This window comes from Littorina saxatilis, linkage group LG4, assembly GCF_037325665.1.
Source record: "Littorina saxatilis isolate snail1 linkage group LG4, US_GU_Lsax_2.0, whole genome shotgun sequence".
Lineage (NCBI taxonomy): Eukaryota > Metazoa > Mollusca > Gastropoda > Littorinimorpha > Littorinidae > Littorina > Littorina saxatilis.
In genome coordinates this window covers 39,975,318-39,999,262 of record NC_090248.1, presented here as the reverse complement: position 1 = coordinate 39,999,262, position 23,945 = coordinate 39,975,318, and the positions used below count along the sequence as shown (strand labels likewise).

The 23,945-nt window shown below is 38.7% G+C and overlaps 1 protein-coding gene across 6 annotated transcripts in view; it reads left to right on the top strand.

Annotated features, from left to right (window-relative positions):
• The window catches only part of LOC138964735 (fibulin-1-like), a 285,783-nt gene that overhangs the window by 31,609 nt on the left and 230,229 nt on the right, over positions 1-23,945 (top strand). For 5 of the 6 annotated variants that reach the window (XR_011455197.1, XM_070336773.1, XM_070336774.1 and 2 more), the window contains 4 exons: positions 1,113-1,238; positions 1,668-1,787; positions 3,368-3,508; positions 5,076-5,217. Coding sequence is in view for 5 of the 6 variants with exons in the window: in XM_070336773.1 (XP_070192874.1) it covers positions 1,113-1,238; positions 1,668-1,787; positions 3,368-3,508; positions 5,076-5,217 (529 nt within the window). In the remaining variant the exon portion in view is untranslated. Of the gene's footprint in view, positions 1-1,112; positions 1,239-1,667; positions 1,788-3,367; positions 3,509-5,075; positions 5,218-6,329; positions 7,774-23,945 lie in introns of those variants that run through there. The other variant, XM_070336772.1, reaches the window with a different exon arrangement.

Sequence of the window (23,945 nt, the reverse complement as noted above, 5' to 3'; positions counted from 1 at the left end):
TACATGAACCACGTGTTGATTCTTTGTTTCCGAAAAAGCAAGGGTACTCACGCTTTCACAACCCATACAAACCCTATAGAGTTCATTCCGGAATGTGTCTGTTAAGATGACTCACCAATGAAAACCAGACCAGGGTTTAGCCTGGGAGAAAAAGGCAATGGGACATTTGTCCGGTATTCCAAGCTCTCGTAATCTCTCGCAAACTTCAGAGCATAGCAAAGCATGCGGTACAGTGATCTCGTGCGAGCTGCACAAGCCAAGGTTTGAAGTTCTCGCGATGTTCAAAGCATAACAAAGAGCGTGTCTCGCGAGAGCTGCTCAGATTCCGAAAAGGTCTATTCCGATGGGACATAGTCGAAGGCAAGAAGCGCCAGAAAGGCCTGTACGCGTTTTGACCAAAGATGCAAAATGGTGCAATATGGTGCCATCTGAGAATTAGCCGCTACATGTATATCGTGTTATCTCTGTATGTATGTGTGTGTGTGTGTGTGTGTGTGTGTGTAATCCGATGTAAAGTGTACATTTGGTGGCCCAGTGGTACGTAATCTCAATGCGCCCTTTGACGCACTGAAGGGAATTGTGATGGGACATTTTCAGATTTAATGCGCCAATGGAAAAGGGCACACTAGTAAATGAAACCCTGCCGGAGATGTCTTGATGACCTGACTATCTAGTTAATACAGTGGAATCTTCGAGATGTATTGGTGTTTTGACTGGGCAATTGGCCCAATAAGTGCAGTGAGATGCATGGGTCTGTTGACTTGAGTCAACTGGCAGTCAATACAGTGGAATCTTGAAGATGCGTCCATGAGTTGACTGGTTGGTGGTTTTAACTGGTTGACCACGTGTTATTGTTTGACTCTATGTTCTGGGGATGAATTCTTACACATCGGTTGAAAATCCCATAGGAGTTATATTTTGGGAAAACGCCTAAAGCAGCTGGTTTGTGAATGACTGGAAATTTCAAAATTGTTTGCTGTTACATTGTTACTCTGACATAGCTCATAATAACTTAATTGTACTGAAACAAGTAAGATTCAGTGGTTGGTTTTATTTAAAGCCTGTAGAAATCTCATTTACTCATTATTTTCTATGAAACAAAAATGTTGCAGATGTCAACGAGTGCTCCTACGGTGCTGCCATCTGCCCGTCCACATCACGCTGTGTCAACACTGTCGGGTCGTACAAGTGCGAATGTAATGATGGCTTTATCTCTGATGAGAGCGGAGGTTGTCTTGGTATGCTAAATCTTCTTTTTTTTCATCTTGTTAAAATTGTATTCCTGTAATAAAGATTACCGGTAATGATGTGCCGAGTGAAATAACTTTATGTCTTGGTGCCTTTATTTAGAAATTTGCTTTTGAGAAGATTTTCTTCACATGGCGATAACATGAGATTTAGGATGTTTGTGTGGTATTAGCGTACAATTTGAAAGATCAGAGGGAAATGGCGTTTATTAATTGATACAATACATGTATGAAATGTTGATATATTAATACATGTGCTCATTTTTGACTTAACATATATGTTTGTTGTGATTGAATGACTGGATGCTTCATTATATGCTTTGAGCGTCTTTGTATAGTTTTGTATTCTGTGTAATTAGGTATTAATCTACTTTTTTTTGTCTTTTTCGTATTTTCACGTTTAATTTTTGTGCTGCGCAGACATCGATGAGTGCTTAGCGGACAATATCTGTCAACACAAATGCCGCAACGTACAGGGGTCGTTCTTCTGTACCTGTAACCGTGGTTACCAACTTCGAGAGGACAAACGATCCTGTGAAGGTAGGACTTGACTCTTGAGTCTGAGCGCAGAGATTGGTTATACAGTGGAACCCTCCTTCTAAGACCTCAAAAGATCTCAGAAAATCAGGTCTTTGAAAAGTGCATGGAGTCTTAAAATGTAGGGATATGTATCTTTCTTTATTTGGTGTTTAACGTTGTTTTCAACCACGAAGGGTTATCTCGTGACGGGGAAAGGGGGAAGATGGGATAGAGCCACTTGTCAATTGTTTCTTGTTCACAAAAGCACTAATCAAAAATTTGCTCCAGGGGCTTGCAACGTAGTACAATGTATGACCTTACTGGGAGAATGCAAGTTTCCAGTACAAAGGACTTAACATTTCTTACATACTGCTTGACTAAAATCTTTACAAACATTGACTATATTCTATACAAGAAACATTTAAACAAGGGTAAAAGGAGAAACAGAATCCGTTAGTCGCCTCTTACGACATGCTGGGAAGCATCGGGTAAATTCTTCCCCCTAACCCGCGGGGGGTAGGGATATGTATAAAGGTTATGAATCAATAATCTAAAAAAAAAAGCAAGGACTTACAAGGGATGAAGTCTTAAATTGGGGGGTCTTTAAAAAGGAAGGTTTCACAGTGCATGTTGTGGATTCTGCAACAGCAGTTGTAGACGTGGTTACCAGCAATGAGGGGACACCCATATGGGACCAGACAATAGTGGCCCTACATGGCAGGTGTCCTCTCTTTACAGGTATATTTGTGTACAGTTAATATAGACAAGGGGACAACCAAAGGGTCAACTGCAATACAGTACTGGTACCTCCCATAAGAGGACACCTTCTAGTTGTCCTTTTGTCCATCAAATGTTGCAAAATAAACCTGTAAGAGAGAGGACACCTGCAATGTAGGTCCACTATTGCCTGGTCCCAAGGATGTCTTCTAACCGGAGGTGTCCTTTCATTGGAGGAACCACTGTATTGTAACTTAAGGCCTCATGAAGACAATGAAAACACATCCAAATTGAGGCCCCTTATAGTTGTCTTATGGTGAACATCACTTGTACATTACGAGGAGAGGATACCCTTGGGACAAGCCAAAGGGTCTGTACAGTACAGGTCACGGTGTCCATTTTCTTGTTGTACAAGTACTCAGTAAGAGAAAACAGAGGCACATTTACAAACAAATAGACCAAAAAAAAGTGCCAAAAGAGTTTTCTTCTCACTAGAGGTACCACCCTCAGAGTTGTTTTCTCTCTAAAAAAAAGTTTCACTAAATGACTGCATTGAAAGTGTCCCTTTCATAAAAGGACACCTGCAATGGAGGGACATGTCAGGCTGATTTTGTGGCTGTACTTTCATGACTCATGCGAGGTTACTGTGCATTAGAAAGGTCATCTTTGGACATCAATGGAAAGTCTTTGATGTGAATTCTTGCTTTGCTGATTTTGTCGTCGAACACATTAATGTTCACAGTTAAAAGATATTTGTCTCCTGTAAAGGTTAATGTCTTTTGAGTGAATTTACCGGTTCAGAATATACACTGAACTGTGCAGTTCTGCTGTTCAAAATACTAACTATGTGATTTTCAACAAATATGATTGTCATTCTGTTACAGATATCGACGAGTGCACTCAGTTCCGCGGCGTGGGTGGACGGGGAGGTGTGTGCGGAGGCCGATGTATCAATAAGCCCGGGTCCTACAGATGTGAATGTCCTGAAGGCTGGCGTCTTAAGCGTGATGGAAGATCTTGTGAAGGTTGGTCTACGTTCACTGTTAATTGCAAGCGAAGACTCCAGTCCCCAGAATAATACAGAATACAGAATCTTTGATTGCCCAAGGTTGGGAATTTGTGATGACATTGCAGTTAAGAAACATTTCAATCCAGCCATATACACCAACACACGCATCATTTATACAAACTGATCAACAACATTAATATAACAAGAAGAGCAAACGCTCGATCGAGTCACTTTCGCAGTTCTGAATATTATATGAGGCATCAGATGGACAGGAAGAAATTGCTATTCACAACACAATGAGTCACGTTCACATAAAATTTGAGCCCGGTCACTTTTATAGTTTCCGAGAAAAGCCCAACGTTAAGTTGTGTGTTGCCGAACAGAAAAGGCTAGTTATCTCCCTTGTTTTTCTGATAACGTTCGTAAAAGGCTACAGATGTAAATACTTTGATGTAAAGAATAATCCTACAAAGTTTCAATCACATCCGATGAACTTTGTCAAAGATATAAAATGTCTAATTTTTCCTTTGACGCTGACCTGTGACCTTGAAAAAGGTCAAAGGTCAACGAAACCATCGTTAAAGTGTAGAGGTCATTGGAGGTCACGACTAAACAAAATATGAGCCCGATCGCTTTGATAGTTTCCGAGAAAAGTCCAACGTTAAGGTGGTGTCTACGGACGGCCGGACGGCCGGCCGGCCGGCCGGACAGACTAACACTGACCGATTACATAGAGTCACTTTTTCTCAAGTGACTCAAAAACAACACTGGACAGCATAAGACTAGTTTAAAAATACATTCACTAAAACTAGCAGTATACACTCAAAGCTTCCTCGCCTCAAGTCACATACACACACACACACACGCACACACACACACACACACACACACACACACACACACACACACACACACACACACACACACACACACACACAGACACACATGCCCACACGCACGCACACACACGCACACACATGCGGATAAAAGCTAGTTCTCAGGCTGGCCTTGTCAGCTCCATTGAAGACAACTGTAGGTGATTGGTTGATAATACCACCCCGGTCAAGTTATCCCAATCTTGCTTTTGCTAAAACGTTTCTGTACATGTGATGCAGTAGTCCCCCTTGCTTATGCAGCTGCTCTGCAGAGTTGTCTGTCTTGAGGACTGTCAAGCTATTTATAGCTCAAACGTTCAATGGCTGTGATTTAAGACACCTGTGGGTTTTTAGAGAGCTTTTTGTGATATGGTTTGACTACTGTTTTCTCCTGGTCTACTCTTGCCAAATTTTGTGTTTAGCTCAGCCTATTTTGATAGGGTCACTAATTCAGCCTCAACTCACTCCTGTTTGCCTGGCTTTGCCTTCAAATGTAATTCAAGTGTTTCATGCACTTGGTTACACATGAGGGTCGACCAAAAAGTTCTCTGCCTCACCAAGAAATCGTCAAAGGAGAATAATGATTTTTAAGTTATCTTCCAGCTTAAAGTGGCCCCTGATTTCAGTGCACTTGGCCCCCCTGACGTTCAAGCATTGCTACTCTTTCGCACATGACCTCAGAATCATGGTGATGACATGCTCTTTCAGATATTGATGAGTGCCAGGAGAACATCGCCTTCTGCCCACAACAAGACAGCATCTGTATCAACACGCGTGGCAACTACAAGTGTCCCGTCGTGAGATGTCCCGAGGGATTTGCCAAGACCACAGCAACAGGGCCGCAGAACAGGTGAGAATTATCCATAAAGGCTTCAGCAGTAATTAGTACAGGGTGGCTATGCTGGTAATAATTTAGGCTACAGTGGTACCTGCGATGAAAGGACACCCTTTAGATTAGCCATAAGTGTCCATCTAATACAGGTGGCCTGTCGTGGCAGGTGTATCCTCGCTGGTAGAGATAAGGATATGTAGACAAAGGGACAAACAGAAGTTGTCCTTTCAAAGAAGGTGTCCTCTCATTGGAAGGGCTTCACACCTCAGTTACCACTGTAGCCACTGCTTTGATGGTAGCTAGCTAGGCCCTGCTGTTAGTGTTATGACTAGACAGAAATATGAACTATGATTAGACTCGAACCTTTATTATTTTGCCTCCTATTATGTTGAGTAGATTTTCAGTTTTAGATATTTTAAGACATTTTATTTGTTGATGAACACGCTCAAAGCTTTATTATTTTGCCTCCTATCACCTATATTTTGCATAGAATTTCAGTTCATTAGAATTTGTAAGACATATGATTTTCTAATGAAGACCTTTTTAGTCTGAATGAGCAATGCGTTTATTTTTACTGCAGTTTTTATTTGCATAAATGTAGCATGGAGCTTTGCATAGTTTTATGTAGTTTCATTTCTAGGTTACAACTGTTACTGTATCATCAAGCACTCTCCTATGAAGTAGATTTACATATTTTGATGTACACGCAGCTTATGCTTATTGCATAAACATTGCTTATAGTAGTTCTCTTCTGTTCATATGCGTTTGCTTAAGCTTAACGATCCATCGCAGTGGTTGTTCCTGCTTTGTCATAAACTCATTTATTGCTTAAGCCGAAATGTATTTATAGTAGCTCTCTTCTGTTCAGTCATTATTATATGCAGGCTTCAGCAGTTTAACCTTTGACATGTAGTAGGCTAAGCTTGAATAATCAACACCATTTAGCACGTAGATGTAGCTAGCTCTAACCCTTGCTTTCCTTCCTTTTTACGCTACCTTCCTTCCTGCTCGACAAATCCATCCTGACCCATCCGTGCCTGCCGCTGTCTCTGCCCTGTTACCACACCATCGCTATGACAACAACAACCATCCTGTCGCTACAACAACCACCATCCTGCTACCAAAACCAGCATCCGTTGCAAACGTGTGGAGATGGACTGCCCGGAGTGTCGCCGAGGGTTGCTGTCAAGGTCGTACAACTTCTTGACCTTCCCGTCCAACGTCCTGGTCCCAGCGCCTCTTTTCTCCATGACCGGCGCTCGAGATCCCGACAAGAGTTACACTTGGCGCCTCAATCTCTTGTCGGCGCGACCGCTGAAGGCCGGGATCTTGCCCGCCCATGTCAGCAACTTCAAGCTGGAGGAGTCGCTTGACCAAGCTGTGGTCAGCCTGTCCAGCAGGGTGGAGGGGCCTCAGGATGTGGAACTCAGGCTGGACATGAACATTACCAGTTTCTACTCTGGGTTCGAGGGGGTGGCCGAATCGCGTATCTATCTGTACATAACGGAGGATGGTGCTGGGCGGTAATACGTCATACTTTGGCTAGAGATTATAGCTCAGTCTGCAGTGTTGATCATAATGTAATGAGTTTATAGTTGACAATTGAAGATTAAAAATACTGACAATGGTGCTGGGTGGTAATACGTCATACTTTGGCTAGGGATTATAGCTCAGTCTGCAGTGTTGATCATATTATGTAGTCATTTTGATGATCAAAAGGGAAAATTACTGACGATGGTGCTTGGCTGTAAGATGTTGTACTTTGGCTAGGGATTTTTGCTCTGTCTGCAGTGTTGATCATAATGTAGTAGTTTTACAGGTGATGGTCAAAAGGGAAAAATACTGACTATCGTGCTTGGCTGTGGTATAATACGTCATTCTTTGGCTAGGGATTATAGCTCTGTCTGCAGTGTTGATCATAATGTAGTCATTTTACAGGTGATGGTCAAAAGGGAAAATGCTGACAATGATGCCGAGCTCAAAGACTTTGGCTAGGGTTTTTAGCTTTTGCTATGCAGTGTTGATCAATATGTATAGTTGTTTTACTGGTGACAATCAAAAAGGAAAAAGACTGACGATGGTGCCACTCTGAAAGACTTTGGCTAAAGTGATTTAAACCTTGTCTGCATTGCTGATCATAATAAGAGTGTTTTTATTGAACAGTGGTGGTGATCAAAATAGGAGAATTGTTAGGGATGATAATACTTTACAAATACCATTGCAAGTGTGAGTATGCATACCACTGCAAAAAGTTGTCCAATGTTTGTCACTACTTTAACCCAAAAATGGACATAACGGCTTGAGCTTTCATTCAAGATTCAAACAAGTTCTTTTAACTAACACAACAGAGTGAGATCAATGAAAGGAATAATCGATGTTGCTCGCCATATTTGTTTTTTTTCTATGAAACAGTTTCTCAAGCACAAAACACTAGTCATTAGTAAGGTAAATAACCAGTTTTATTTAAATTATCAAAGTTATAGTTTGATGTTGCCTGAGTGGTTACTGATCTGTTGTACAGGTTGTTGAGATTCAGAAGGCTGGTAAAATGAGTAGTACTCTGCCTGGTGTGTTCAATCTACAATACATTTTACTGATAAACGTGAGGTTAAAAGAATTTGGGAGAATATGTTCATGATTCAATCTTCATGCATTGTTTGTGGGTGATAGCATCCATCCAACGTCACTTGACTTCAGATGCAAAAAACATGTTCTTGAGTTGTAGTGTTGTTTTGGAGAAACAGGTGAACCAATGTAGCAATATACCATTACTGTACCTATAACACAAAAGGTATTTATTCTGCCTGGTTTTTCTTCTGTGGGCACAATGCTTGTCTGCAGAGCATCTGATTTCTCATGAACGAGTCATTTGCACAATATCATTGCCTACAAGTGAAGCGGTTATGCAATTATTGGTGGCCTAACCAATGTATAAACTGTTCTTTACCATGCTTAAACAGAATGTCACTGCACACCACTGAAGTGATGATGCTGTTATTTTAGGTTTGTTGATGGCCTAATTAGTGTATGAGCTATTCTTTAAACCACACTGCTTTATTTATTCAAACACAAGCCGTTTTTACTATTAGGTTAACATAGATTTGTTTGGTTCTTCTCAGCTGTATACAATGTATCTGCTTTTGCACTAAATATTAATATGTCAGTGTTAAAAGCTGGAAGAGTTTTATTTGTACTATAATAATCCATCTTTTTCTGTGTGTTAGTGGCTAAAAAATGATCCGCTTTGCTCTGTAAATTATAGAAAAGTTTCTTACTCAAATGTCCACCAGACCCTACATCATAATGGCACTGTTATTATAAGTGAGGCTGATGGGGTCTATGTCGACCAAAAGAGTGGGATTCCCTGTAAGTGGACTTCCTGTAGTGGGATTCCCTGTATAACAGGAGAGAAAGGGAGAATGTACGTTCTGGCTCACCGATTCCGACAGACCCTAAATATTAACGCAAAATAGGCTTCTGGACTAAACTTTTACTAAAATGAAACATGCGACAAAATCAGAAAAATACTGCATAAATCCATACAAAAAAAAATACAGTAAAGTAAGGTTGTTTTGAACCAATGCCGGGTCTGTCGGAATCAGTAACCCAGAACGTACATTCCCCCTTTCTCTTATACAACATTCTTAAGCTCAATACGCTCTCTCATTTACAAACTTTACTTCATATGTTCTTTCACTGTTAGAATTATATCTGATACATGCAATGTGACTGTCTAAACGAATAGTTAACTCTTTACAAGTGATTCTATTTTTACTTTTTCTTCCCGTCCTATTTGAATCCCCTTTTTTAAAAACTGCTTTTTCAGATCTTCTATATCGATTGGCTTGTTATATTCAGCTCGTGTTTTTGTTTGAATACTTGCTTTCTTACTTTTGTAGTCATCAAAGTCTGTTTGTATCTGTTTGAATTCTTCGTCAGAAACTTTTGAATCTTCAAGTGCTTTACTGATAGACAGTTTTAGGCTAGACAATTTTGATGATGCAAGAGTGGAAATGGATTCGTGTTTTTCAAGCTTTTTCACAATTTTTTTCATTATAGCTGATGCTATAAATGATAAACCACCAACTGCTGCTGCGACACCACCTAGGATTAGAGAAACTGGAGTCCCTACTCCGGTAGCTAACAGAATTGTTCCCGTTACACCTGCAGCTGATGCAAGGATAGTAGAACCAGTGCTGGCATTAGAAAGGCTGTTGTAAGTTGTTGAGTACTTACGTCTAGCGCGAGAATATTTTTCTAATTCATCTTCTAGTTGTTTTTGTATATTACTAATGTGTGCCAGTCTGAATTGTTGACTTTCTGCTGCACTTTCATCAATATTAGGATAAAGCTTCACACTGCTAGTCATCTTTTTAATGCAAAATATAAAATATTTATCTTAATTCTCACTCGCCAGTGTTTCTGCTAAGCTTTGAAGCTGTTCATTGCTTAACACCTTATCTGTATAGTAGAAAGCAATCAAATCAAGATAAGTAAGATTAATACTTCTTATTTCTGTTAAATTATTTATATCTGCGTTAACAACAACATTTTGGTTTGACGTCTGTTTTTTTATTGTGTTAGAATCCTTTTGAACAGCAATAAATACTCTGACTTCTTCAACATTTAATGGTCTCCAGTTGAGATTTATTCCTCTCATTAGAACAGTGTTTGTGGTTTCTTCCCTTTTCCTGACAACTATATCAAATATCATAGTTGCATTCTGCCCTATTGGAAGCTTGGGTATAAAATCGACAATGGTGTCAGCGTCCTTTTCAACACTTTGTTTTCTGTGAATGAGATAGTTGTTCTTATGGAAAGGTTTAACTGCAACTTCTCCCCTGCTGTTAAACGCAGGAACAAGGCTAACAATTAGTGGTTTAGCATTGATTGACTTACGGAATGTGTCGTCTTTTCCAACAAGAGTGTATGGACTCACAAATTCAAACTTCATTTCCCAGTCAATCTTTTTGATAACAGGACTAAGTACCCATTTTTTATTCTGATGTTTCCACATGTAGTATATGTCATCGACAATTGGATCAGGTACATTAACATCACGGATTTGACCTAGTTTGAGAAATCTTGGTTTCTTTTCATCGTCGATTTCCTTTCTCTTGTAATGACCAGTGTCTGTAAACTCGAATGCATACACTGCACCAACTTCAGCATTGCTCTCAAAGTCGATAGCGTCTGCTAAATCTTTCAACTCTATAGTTGAACATGCAACAGGATAAGCTATTGTAGGTCCACTCGACATTTTAATACTCAATATTTTATGGAACTATTTCCAATGTAATGTTAAACAAACAATCAACTGGTTGTCCACTTTGATTTTTCAGATCAATGTGTAGGAATTCATGACACCCTTCCTCCAAGTCCTTGAACTGAAGTGTCTTAAATGTTGGCACGTGCATTTTACAAAAAGAGGCATCACTCGGTGGAAGAATCCTAAGCAGATCAGAACGCTGATCATTAAACAGATTATAGGATGTGTTAAGCTCTCTCATGTGAACAAACAGTACACTGTTAACATCCATGTCAATGGGACGTGTTCCCTTGTATATTTTTGTAATTCCAAGCATATCAAGGAGTTTGGTTGGAAACTCAACGTTTACTTCTCTAGTTTTGGGCATAGTAAGAGTAGCAATGAGACTTGCATGATTTAAACTCGCTGTAATACCTACTGGAGCAAACAATTCTTTCTCTAAAGTGCAGAAGTCATAGTAACCATCTTCTACAGAATGTGTTTTACCATTAATTCTAACCCAGTTGTTAGCCTTTTTTTTACTGATATTATACCAAGTAACCTTGTACATAATTTCATGCAGTGCAACTTTCATTCCTCCATTTTGATTGTTGATAGGGTTTGCAAGTTTAACTGGCACACTAGTCTTCACATTTGTTAGTGTGATAAACATTTTTTATTCAACAACAAAAATGAGTCAGTATAAATTCAACAAAGACGTTAAATACAAAACTGGACCATATTACAATCCAAAGACTATTTCTTTCCATGAGTTGGACTTTGCTGTAACAGAAACACAATCCATTCGCGTTAAAGTGCCTGACCCATTCCATTCTTACCTAAATCCCCCAATCAAAAATGATAGTGTTCCAAAGATGTGGAACTCTCACCCAATTCAGTTCTATCAGAATCAGTTAAACTTTGCAATATTCTGTGCAACCACAGGATGTGGAGTGTCCTATGCAGACCACATGAATAATTCAAACTTACTGACAAAGTGTGTGTACACATTTCACGTTTACTATCAGTGCAGGAGAATCTTGTCTGAACTTCAGGCACCAATGCCGCATGAAAAGAGCTGGAACCCATTCAACAATAGGATAAACATGAAAGTGTATGAGCGTCTCTGCAATGAATTCAATATAGATTTTAAGACCGACTTTAGGCAAAAGCAAGACAAAAACCATGGCATGGGAACACTATATTTATGGGGTGTCCACAGGAGGTATAATTTTGATTACTGGCCAGGTCATACATCTTTTTCTTCAAATGTGCAGGTACAGTTAGGATCAATAGAACAAGAGCACCACAATGCATGGACTACTTTTATATTAGACACCGGCAAAGGTTTCACTGGATCAGGTGTTGAAAGGATCAATGAATCTATCCGAACATATGCGTGGTGCTTGCTAGGCTCGCAGGCACAGACACGATCAAACATAATGAGAACAAGCACAGGGTTTGGTGCACAGAAACAGTTGTTATCAAATTTAGAAGATGTCATAAACTCTGCAGTTGATCTGCCTTCCAGCATCAAAAGGTATCAAGACTCTCTCCGTTATGCAAGATCAAAAGTTGACTTTGCTGTTGGTAACGGCCTTTACATGTTACCTTCTGATCTCCAGCTGCAGATTGGAACAATAACAAATTATAACAATGAAATCATTATTGCTAGTGACACCCAGCCGCTTGGAAAGGGTGAAGAACTGAATTCAGAAATCAGAACGATGTTACAGCCATATCACAATGAACAGAAACAAAGCGTGACAAGTGAAGATCACGCTGCAGGTGAAGATCATTCTGTCACTAGTGATGATCAAGCTGTTAGTATTAGTGATGATCATGAATCGCAGAAGACTGCTCTAGTAATTGGTGGAGTGGGTGTAGGCTTACTTTTGCTTTATTCTCGTTAGCAGAACACCTGCAATTAAAACTATTAGAGTCCAGAGATGTTCAGCCATGAAACCAACAACTTTACCTGCAAAAGATAACAGCCAGCTAACAATTGAACCAATGATTCCTGGAAGTGCATCCAAAGCTTTTGCTGCTAGTTTCTTTAATAGTTCTGCAATGTGTTTGAGTTGTTTCTTTACCCATCCCGGATCAGATGGAGATGAAGGTGGAGGTGGAGGTGGAGGTGTGACAGTGCCACCTGTGAGTGTTAACACTAATGTGCTTATTGCAAATCCTAACGCAGTTAGTATACTAGCTATTGTGATTCCCTGCTCTCTGAAAAGCGTTCTAATTCTTTCAGCAAGAGTTGTGTCTTCGTAAAGGATTCTTTGAATTGTATTTTTTATTCTGCTGACCTGTGTTCTCAGTTGTTCTCTATTGTTACTTAGAACTTCTAACCTTATGGCTTTCTCCTCCTGCAAATCTTTTAAACGCTTAGAAATTCTGTTTTTTACTTCTTGTTCTAGGTTCAAATCATCAGCATCAGCAAGTTTTTGTTTCTCTTTGTTTATATCTTCATCCAGCTGACCTAGTTTTGACAGATTATTTGCTATTTCACCTCTGATGGTTTGTAGTGATTGATTAAGGGCTTCTATTTCTCTCATAGGTAATAGTTCATGTGGAGTCTTCAGTGAAGTTTCCTCAGAAAAAGAAGTCTCTATCTCTTGTATAAGTTGATCAGCCTCATCTGCAAGTTTATTAAGATCTTGCAATGGAACAGATTCTATTTGAGTAGCAGTTGGTAGTCCTAGTTCTGCTTGTTGAAGTAAGGAAACAACATGGGAAGGTGATGACCGTGTGCTAGGCACAATATCTAATTGCCTAAGTCGATTAGCAGTAAGTTTTTGTTTTAGTGAAACTTTTGATAGAAACTTAGCAGGATTAGATTTATATGTAAGTTGGACTTTTTCTCCTTTATCGCTAGTTGTATATAAATGATTTGCTTCCATTTTGAACTGGTTTGGATCTAAAACATCAGGTTCTTCTCCTAAACTTTTGTAGAAATCTCTAACTTTACCTTCCAGAAGTTCATGTCGTGCCACCTCATAATGCAGTGAATGATGGTAGGGAACCAAAGGGATTGCTTCGCTCATGTCGTCCGCTGGCTCAAATAAATCTTCAAATCCACCTTCTGCCATTTGTAACTTATTTTTTATTTTGAAAATAAAAAAAGATGGCACAATCGTTCGGTTCTGTTCTTGATCCTTACAGAAGGCTGAAAGAACCTCTCGGGGTAAAAGGAATAAGGCAAACAGTTATAGTTACAAATAATCCTTCTACTATTGATCAGAATGAAATACTTACTGTTAGGTTTCCTAATCTAGGTAAGAACGATGTTATTGTACCAGGCACTGTAAGACTATCATTCAAATTAGAATTAGAATCTGGCTCAGATGAAAATAGGACTTTGGCTTATAATGTAGGAAGAGCAATTGTGAGGAAGATTACTGTCAAACTGGAAGGGCGGGAAGTGATGTCATTGAATAATGCAGATGTTTTTTTAGTTTACGCAGATAATTGGTTGACTGACAATGAAAAGAAAAACAGAGTGTTTCAAGGGATTCAGTCAGACAATGGGATAAAAGTTAGAATAGGAGCAGGAGATAAAGCTGACAACAAAAAAGATAACGCTGTCAATGTTGCTTTTGGAAACAAATTTTGTATTCCACTTGACTTTGAACTCATAAATTCACATCCTCCCTTCTATCAAGGAGCATTGCGCGACAGGCTGTCATACGACCTGACTTTCAATAGTTATGATCGTGTTATGCTTTCACAAGACCCGGAAGCAAAGTATAAGGTGTCTGGAATTTCTTTAGAGTTTGATGTTGTAAACCATCCTGAACTGGCTAGACTTATAGAAAATCAGTACAGTTCTAAGCTGCCTATCTATTATGAAAGAGTGTTGAATCACAGTACACTTTCAAAAAGCCAGGCTGATCCAATCTGGAACATTAACTTGAATACACCAGCTAGGTCAATGAAGGGAATACTTATGTTGTTTGAGGAACCAAAAGATTCATATGAAAGGCAAATAGAAAAGTTTTACAATCCACTAATCAATAGAGTATATTGCACAATTGAAGGGCAGCCAAACCAAATATTTGCATCTGGCATGCTGCCATACCAACACTATGATGAAGCAAGAAAGTACTTTACTGGAGGAAGATTGAAAGACCCAACATCTGATCTTGTGGCTAAAGATCTACATTTACACGGTGTTGGCGTAGAAGATTTCTTGACAAATAAATATGCGTTATGGCTAGATCTCAGAACAACTGACGACAACAAACTGCATGGAAGTGGAAGGCGAATTGAAAACGGATCAGAAGGAATCACAATACAAATTGAAAAGGAAGTAGGGAGTAGTAGTAAATCAGTTAAGATCTACGTGTTTGTTGTGTCAGATGCGCAGTTAAACATCTCTGAAAGCAGATTACAGGATATTGTTTATTGAACGTGTTAAAATGAAGTATCTAGATTTTCTTCCAAAAGATCCACACTGTTCTTTGATTTGTGGGGCAACAGGTTGCGGCAAAACAAGATATGTTTTGGATTTATTACAGACTGTTTACATAAATCACTTTGAACACATAGTCATATTCTGTCCAACCATAAAGCATAACAGAACATACAAGGAGAGAAAATTCATATGGTCTGATCAAAATATATTTATTGTAAATCCTTCTGATCGTCTAAATGTTTGCTTGGAGCATTATTTCGATCTTTTTCAGAACACACCAACACTGTTTATTATTGATGACTGTGCAGCAGAACGTGACATTGTTAGAAAGAAAAGTGCACTAGCAAAGCTTGCATTCAGTGGACGACATGCATTAATATCAGTTTGGATATTAACACAAAAATACAATGCAGTTCTGAAAGACTTTAGAGAGCAACTCAAAACAATAACATTGTTCTATTCAAAGGACCGTGACAGTTTTGAAGAGTGTCTTCGAGAAAATGATGTCATTGAAAACAAACAGGAGAGAGAAAGAATAAAGAATAATCTGAAATCTTCTAAGCACTCGAAACTGGTTTTAAAAACTGATCAACCAGTTCAGTATGTATGTTTGTAGAAATCCTTGCTAAGTTCTTACCAAGTTCTTACTCAAGTTCTTACTCAAGTTTTTACTCAAGTTCTTACTCAAGTTTTTACTAAGTTCTTGTCAAGTTCTTACTCAAGTTCTTACACAAGTTCTTGTCAAGTTCTTACTCAAGTTCTTGTTAAGTTCCTACCTAAGTTCTTACTCAAGTTCTTGTTAAGTTCCTACCTAAGTTCTTGTTAAGTTCCTACCTAAGTTCTTACTCAAGTTTAATTACTAGATTTTAATTTTATTCTGCATCAAAATAAAATGAACTGTGATGAATTGCTGATGCAGACTGCTACAGATATTGAAATCTGTGACAGTAGGACTATACCTGATAAAAAAGAAAGATTGTATTCACTTGCTGTTTGTGGAAAAACAAAACACTACCTTGGGCAGCAGTTAACTGTGGAAGAAGTACAACATCTTTCCTCAGAAGATATAGAAAAGTATCATGGACGGTATGAATCAGTGCTTGGTTCTAAGATGGTTAGAAGTATTGGACAGACTGTTATAGGTTTGTACACAAAGATTTTTGGACATTTTACACCTCTCGACTCGGAGGAAGACTTAACACATGATCTAACTCATGACCCTGTTGTTTCCAAGTCCCTCGAATCTCTTGCCTGTGGCCTGTATTATCGATTTGGTGCTTTATTAGTACCATTTGTTGCTGGATTAATTACTTTCAAACACATTAATTTTCAGAATAAAAAAGATGACAGATCAGTTGAAGCAGACAGTGGAGCAGACGAAAATACCAGAAGTGAACACAGTGACAAAGAAACCTGGTAGAGTAGAAGCAGGAAAAAAACTAGCCGAATGGAACAGACAAAAAAAGTTAAATCAAAAGGCAAAGCAGAACATTATGTCTGAAGTTGAGCAGACACCAAACATTCCTGAAGTGACTAAGGTCACACAAACTGATCAAGAATTAAAATCTTCATTTCTATCATACAGAAAAGTAGCTGTAGCAGCTGTTGTTGGAGGAGGTGGATACTTGCTTTACAAACTTTGGCAAGGCAAATATAAAGTGTCAGAAACACCAAAATCAGAAACACCAAAATCAGAAACACCAAAACCAACAAACAAAGCAGTACAAACAATAAAAAAGCCCACAGTAGTACCTGCAGTGGATTCATTTCATATGGAATAATTTTAATATTTTAATTTTGATAACATAAAAATGAGTTCTGAAAAGACAATAGTTAATCTAGTTTATCACGCTGCAGTGATTGGAGGCTTGAGTGTAGGTTACACAATGCTGGGTAAAAGTCTCCTCAGAATGAAACCAGCCGACTTGGGAAAGTTAGACTTCGAAGACGGTGCTAAACTAATTGGTGTTGTGACAGCTTCCTTTGCAACAAAAGACTTCCTGGTGAAGCAAGGAATTATTCCAGAAAATATAAACATGTAAGACAATAAAATGGCTAGCTTGGTTATGGTGGTGGGAGGTGCGATTGTAAATGCGCTTGCATTTTCTGGCAGCAACTATTTGTTTTCTAAACTGCAAAATGGTGAAGAGAGGGAAAGGCACAACAAAGCCATGGAACAACTGGCGAAAGCACAGGATGAATACGAGAAGAAACGAATTGCGCAGTTAGACTTTATGAATGATAAGCTCAGGCAGCAAGGACATGCAAACAAAACCTTTGCCAATGTTGATGCAGCCATTCAAGAATACTATCTTGTAACTGGAAAGAAAATGAAGACAAGTGCTCCTCCAAAACTGGGTGACTTTTATCAGCCTTCAGAAGAGCAGAAGGTGGGCGAGATTGTTTTCATTGTTATTGGTATGGCTGTTGTTTACTTTATTGCGCGTGCTGTCAAATCTTAATATTCTGTCATTTAAAAAACCATGAGTGATGCTTTGTTATCTAAAATATATTATTCCCCAAAAGGATACTGGAAAGGAAGAACTGCTATTGACAAGCTCAGTGACGCAGCAGGTGTTTCTCAAGATATAGCAAAGAAATGGTTGTCAAAGCAGGCAGTTTGGCAGATCTATTTACCTGCACCAAGAAAAATTACACGACCACACTTTGTTAACATTAAACCGAATGACACTCATCAAATAGACCTGCTGTATTTACCGCATGACACAGTCAGAAGGAAGAAGTATAAGTATGCACTGACTGTAGTTGATGTTGCAACAAGATACAAAGATGCTGAACCGTTGACAGAGAAAAGTGCTATAGCTACAGCTGTTGCCCTGCAAGAAATTTACAGACGTGGACCACTAAAGTATCCCAGAATGATTCAGTGCGATGATGGTAAGGAGTTTAAAGGAGCTGTCAACCAGCTTCTGTTAAAACATCATGTTACAGTGAAGAGAGGTATTCCAGGAAACCACAGGTCACAGGCTATTGTTGAGAGCTTTAACAAACAGTTGGCAGAAAAACTGTTTTCATATCAGTACCATCAGGAATTTTTGGACACAGAAAGTAAATTGCGTAACACTGAATGGGTCAAAAGATTACCATCAGTACTTAGAGCAATGAATCTGGAGGTATTTAAAGCTACAGGGTTAAGACCAGTTGATGCAATCAAACAGAAAACAATACCTGTTGCTCCAAAGTCAACAACACCAGTGGCATTACTACCTTTCAATCAGAAAGTCAGATATTTATATGCACCCGGTGAAGCTGAGGGTGACAGCAGGAAGCGTGCAACGGATCCAATCTGGAGTATTGACATTCATGAAATCAAGAGAGTAGTAGAGACAAATCCACCTATATATTACTTGAGAGAACCAGCACCGCAAAGAGCCTTTGTAAAAGAGGAATTACAATTAGTTCCACGTGGTACAAATGTTAAATGATTTTTTATTTCAGATTTTATAGTGTTAACAAAAAATGGAAGCTCTGAGAAAGAATTCTAAGCAACTTCATTTTTTTAATTTATATTTTTATTTTGAGTTATAAAATCAAACTCACAGCGATGGAAGACTCTGTATTAGAATCTTTATCGACAGTATTTGACACCGTTGAATTACAAGTAACGGATCCTCAAAATGTGCAGTCCAGTGTGCAAGACGCCATTGAACAAATTCCAAACAATTTGTTGATTGAACCTCCAGTAAAAGTGCAGATAGTCAGTTTAATAAAATACAAAACAGTCAGTGATGAGGTGCTAGAAGTTCATGTTTCAACCAGACAACTAGCACTTAATTCTATGGCAGAATTGAATGGAAACTGGGCAGATGAAATGATGAAACGGTTTGAGCAAGCTGCAGAGGATGCAAAGATGAAAGGATCCGGATGGTCAGAAGGTGAAATTCTAAAAATAGAATTGAAGCTAAGTAAATTTGCCCCCATCAGAGGTAGAAGTTACATACCTTTACCTCCTGCTCTTGTCAAAAAACGTGCTGTGCTGAACATAAAGAATGATGATGACAAATGTTTTATGTGGTGTGTTCTGGCAAGACTGTACAGTGTAAAGAAAAATGCAGAAAGAGTGTCGAACTATCATGCATACAGAAATAAACTAAACTTTACTGGTATTGAATTTCCTGTCAGCATTACAAGCATTGACAAATTTGAACAGCAAAACAAACCCATCACCGTAAATGTTTACACGTGGGATGAGGAAGATGAACTGAAACCAGTCAGAATATCAAAGAACTCACCAACGATTGGTGATTGTGATACTAACCATGTTGACATGTTACTAATGACTGATGGTGTAAAATATCATTACACTTTGATTCGTACAATGAGTAGACTGATGGCGAGCACAAGCAATCACAATAGTAAACAAGACTTTTGTAGGCGATGTCTCTTGCGTATTCCATCAATTCATGCAGCACTTATACACAAGCAACATTGTAAGAGCGTTGATGATGCGGTTGTGAAGTTAACAACACCGCCGCCAGACAGCAAAGTGTATTTTAAGAATGTATGCAAACTACAGAAAAGTCCTTATGTTGTTTATGCTGACTTTGAATCTATCATTGTGCCATATGAAGGACCTTTACCAAAAGACCTACCTAAAACAGTAACTCTAAGTAATCATCAAGTCTGTTCATATGCATTTATTGTTGTTAGTTCAGATGGTAAACATTCTAAACCGCAATTGTACAGAGGACCTAATGCAGCAAAGAACTTCTTACAGCAAATGAACCAAGTGCGAAATGACTGCTCCAAACAACTGAATCTTTCAGACATTGTTATGAAACCTGAAGACCAAGAACAGTTTAACTCTACCACACAGTGTTGGATATGCGAACAAAGTCTAACACCAAACACAGACAATCCAATAGTAAGAGATCATGATCATGTAAGTGGGCAGTTCCGAGGAGCAGCACACAGCAAATGTAATCTACAATTAAAGTTTGATCCTAAGACTTGGAAGCTTCCAATCTTCTTCCATAACTTGCGCGGTTATGATTCACATCTGATCATGCAGGCAGTAACTGATGAATACAAAGCAAGATGCATTGCGCAGTCTTCAGAAAAGTACATGGCCTTTACTCTGAATAGTTTACACTTCTACGATTCTGCTCAACATCTGATGGGAACACTTGAGTCTTTATCTTCATCACTAACTGCTTTCCCAATCACATGTAAGTACTTTGACAGTGACTTAGTTAGAAAGGGAGTCTATCCATATGAATACATGGATTCGTGGGAGAGGTTTGATGAAGATGAGTTACCACCAAAGGATGCTTACTTCTCACGGCTGAAGGGTAAAGGTATAAGTGACGAAGACTATGAACACGCTAAGACTGCATGGAATAAATTAGGATGTAATACAATGGGTGATTATCATGATCAATATTTGTTGGCTGATGTTTGTTTACTTGCAGATATATTTGAGAATTACAGAAGAACATGTATGAAGCACTACAATCTAGATCCTTCACATTACATATCTGCACCAGGCATGAGCTGGGATGCATTTCTTAGATTTACAGGAGTAAAGATTGACTTGCTATCAGATCTTCCTACACTTCAGATGATTGAAAATGGACTACGTGGAGGAATCAGTATGGCTTCACACAATTACTGCAAAGCCAACAACAAATACTTGGACGACTTTGATCCTATGAAACCTTCTAATTACATCATGTATCTAGATGCAAACAATTTGTATGGTTGGGCAATGTGTCAGACGCTTCCACTTCGGAACTTTAAGATCTATTCAGGACCATTTTCACAATGTGTTGTGCTGACAATATTAAAAGCAGGCCCAGACAGTCGAAAGGGATGGATACTAGAAGTTGACTTAGACTATCCACTATCACTTCATGATCTACATAATGATTATCCTTTAGCGGCTGAGAGGTTAAAAGTAAACCCAAGAGAACCTCCAAAGCTGGTGCCCAATCTGTTTCACAAAAAGAAGTATGTGTGTCACTACAGACTGTTACAGTTTTACATTAGACATGGATTAATTTTGAAGGCTGTTCATCGTATAATTTTATTTGATCAAGAACAGTTTATGAAACCTTACATCATGAAAAACACAGAACTGAGAACCAAAGCCGCTGATGCATCAGAGAAAGACTTTTTTAAACTGATGAACAACAGTTGCTTTGGTAAGACAATGGAAAACCCACACAAGAGAAAGGATGTTAGACTTGTTACAAGAGAAAATGAGGCCATCAAGCTGACATCCAAACCACAGTATCAAGACTTTAAATACTTTCATGAACAGCTGTATGGTATCTTAATGAAAAAAACTTGTAGTCAAGCTTGACAAACCAGTATTCATAGGCTTTACTGTGCTAGAGTTGTCAAAACTGTTGATGCTTGAGTTTTTGTATGATTATTTGAAACCAAGATATCCCAAATCGAGAGTACTTTACACAGACACAGATTCATTCTTACTTGACATTCCAGCGGATGACATTTACAAAGATCTAGAAGCTGAAAGTCCTGCAGTAAAAGGAAAAGATTCTTTTTATGACACTTGCGACTACCCTAAAGAATCACCATTGCACTCAAATGTTAACAAGAAGGTTATTGGAAAGATGAAAGATGAAATGAATGGGAAGATAATTAAGGAGTATGTTGGATTGCGTGCAAAGATGTACAGTGTTGCAAGTGAGAAAGGGGTGGTTAAAAAAGCAAAGGGTGTAAGCAAACAGGTTGTAAAGTCGAGCATATCGCATGATAACTACAAGGAAGCACTGTTTCAGAAGCGAGTGTTTCACCATGACAACCCTAAGATCAGTTCCGCGCTTCATCAGATCAACACAACTATTGTAAACAAGAAATCTTTAGATGCTAATGACACAAAGCGCGTTTATTCATCACCAGAATATTCTTATGCAATTGGACACTGGAGAACAAACGCGACTCCAAATAGTCTGAGTGTGTAATAAGAATTTTTGTCAATCGGGAAAACCCGCTATGACAGCTTTGTTTTGACTGCAGCGGGGAGAGGAAGTTGCTTGCGTTTGGGAAGTGTTTGTGAAAGGGGGAGAAGGCTTTGTTGAGTTTCAAAGCAGCCACCAAGTACACTTGTCAAAGCTTGAATCAATAAACAAGTCATTTGCATAAAGTGCACTCGGCGGCCGCCCGAAGGCAGCCTTTGAAGCGAAGCGAAGCGAAGCGAAGCGAAGCAGGGTGTTAACCTATTTTGGCGCAACTGGCAGTTTGCGTGACTGATTGCAGTGTTAGCTCTAAACTCTTTTTTCCTACTCTTGTGATTGCTGTTGATGCATATTTGGAACCATTGACGTCACTTTCTCAGCCCAATAAAGCCTGATATCCTCATTCTTTTCAAACATGTTTTTGAGTTCTTTTCTCATGTGAAGACTTCATAAAAAGACATCCCAACTGTGCTGAATTTGGCTCTGTATGGAAATAGTAAACGGGCAATCTCCCTCAATCTCCGTGCATACGTAGAAGAAATTTTAACGTTCTTTCCAACCACCATCCCAGGTCTCATTATGAATGCCTTGTTCTGCTTCATAAAACTAAATGCGTTTCTAGAACCATTCCATATTGCAAATTGAAGCCCATTGAAGTTGCCTCCTGTCTTTGTATGTGTCTATATCCCTCAACTAACTTTTCAATGGCACTTGCTGATGATGTGATATCTTCCGGATTAAAAAAGAACACTTCCTTCCTAACTTCATGCTTACATCAACAATTTTTGACTTTAAATATTCGTGGAGTTCATTGAACGTCATTGTTGTTTTGTTTTTTCTTTGGTTTTCCTCCATACAAATCTGAAAGTTTCCGTTTTGGGCGTGAAGGAAATTTAGGTAGTTTCTCCACTCGGAGATGGCCCTTCATTTTTCATTTGCGATAATACTTCAACAAAATTGTTGAGGTAACTGAGGTGCTCTTCAATAGTTAAAAACTGCTCAGAATTCCATTCACTCAATGATTCCGGTATATCCATAGTTGGTGAATGTAAAATTAAAGTTGATGACTGTGTTGAAAAATCTAATAGATTTTGATGAGCAACTTGTGATTCAAGAATTTCTCTCTCTAATTCTTCAGAAATGCTATCTTGAGACATAAATATTTAGCAAATATAGTGACAGTAAAAACACTCTCTCACAGAAAACACAACCGCACGGCAGGCGAGTCCGGAATGAAATGACAAAATCACCAGGCTATGTTACAATCAATACCAAGTGTTGGGCGGACGTGACGTAACTGTTGCTATCACATGATTTAATCTTGTCTTGCCATTGGAGGAATATAGAAGACAGGCTTGCTGTTTGTTTTTACCAGATCAATACGGTAGTTATGGCAGATTGGATCAATACGCACGCTGGCTGCAACTAGTTAATATTTCAATGGAAAACTAAATTTAGCGTTGCACAGAGAGAAAGGGAGAATGTACGTTCTGGGTTACTGATTCCGACAGACCCGGCATTGGTTCAAAACAACCTTACTTTACTGTATTTTTTTTGTATGGATTTATGCAGTATTTTTCTGATTTTGTCGCATGTTTCATTTTAGTAAAAGTTTAGTCCAGAAGCCTATTTTGCGTTAATATTTAGGGTCTGTCGGAATCGGTGAGCCAGAACGTACATTCTCCCTTTCTCTACAGGAAATCCCACAGGTGGGAGTTCCTGTAAGCGTTTCGCCGATCTCGCTGATAGTCACGTGATGCTTAGTGACATCGGTAGAATTTGATGTTATTTGAGCTGTTTTGGTATTTCTTAAAAATGTTGAGTATGGTTTGCACTTTTAATTTAAGAAAAGTTTTATATCAATAACTAAATGAAAGAAAACACAGCTAAAATAAATTACTTGTAATAACGACATACTGCACGCGAATTCAGGAATTCTAACAGAGTTTCCTATTGTACATTTTTTTTTTATTATTTTTTTTATTATTCTCTTTATTTATATAGCGCCTTATCCGAAGTTCAAAGCGCTTTATGCCGTGTGAGATGGAATTTTTTTACACAATATAATCACGCATTCACATCGACCAGCAAACCTCAAGCCTGTTAGGCGAATGTTCACCTTTCGCGGCCTTTATTC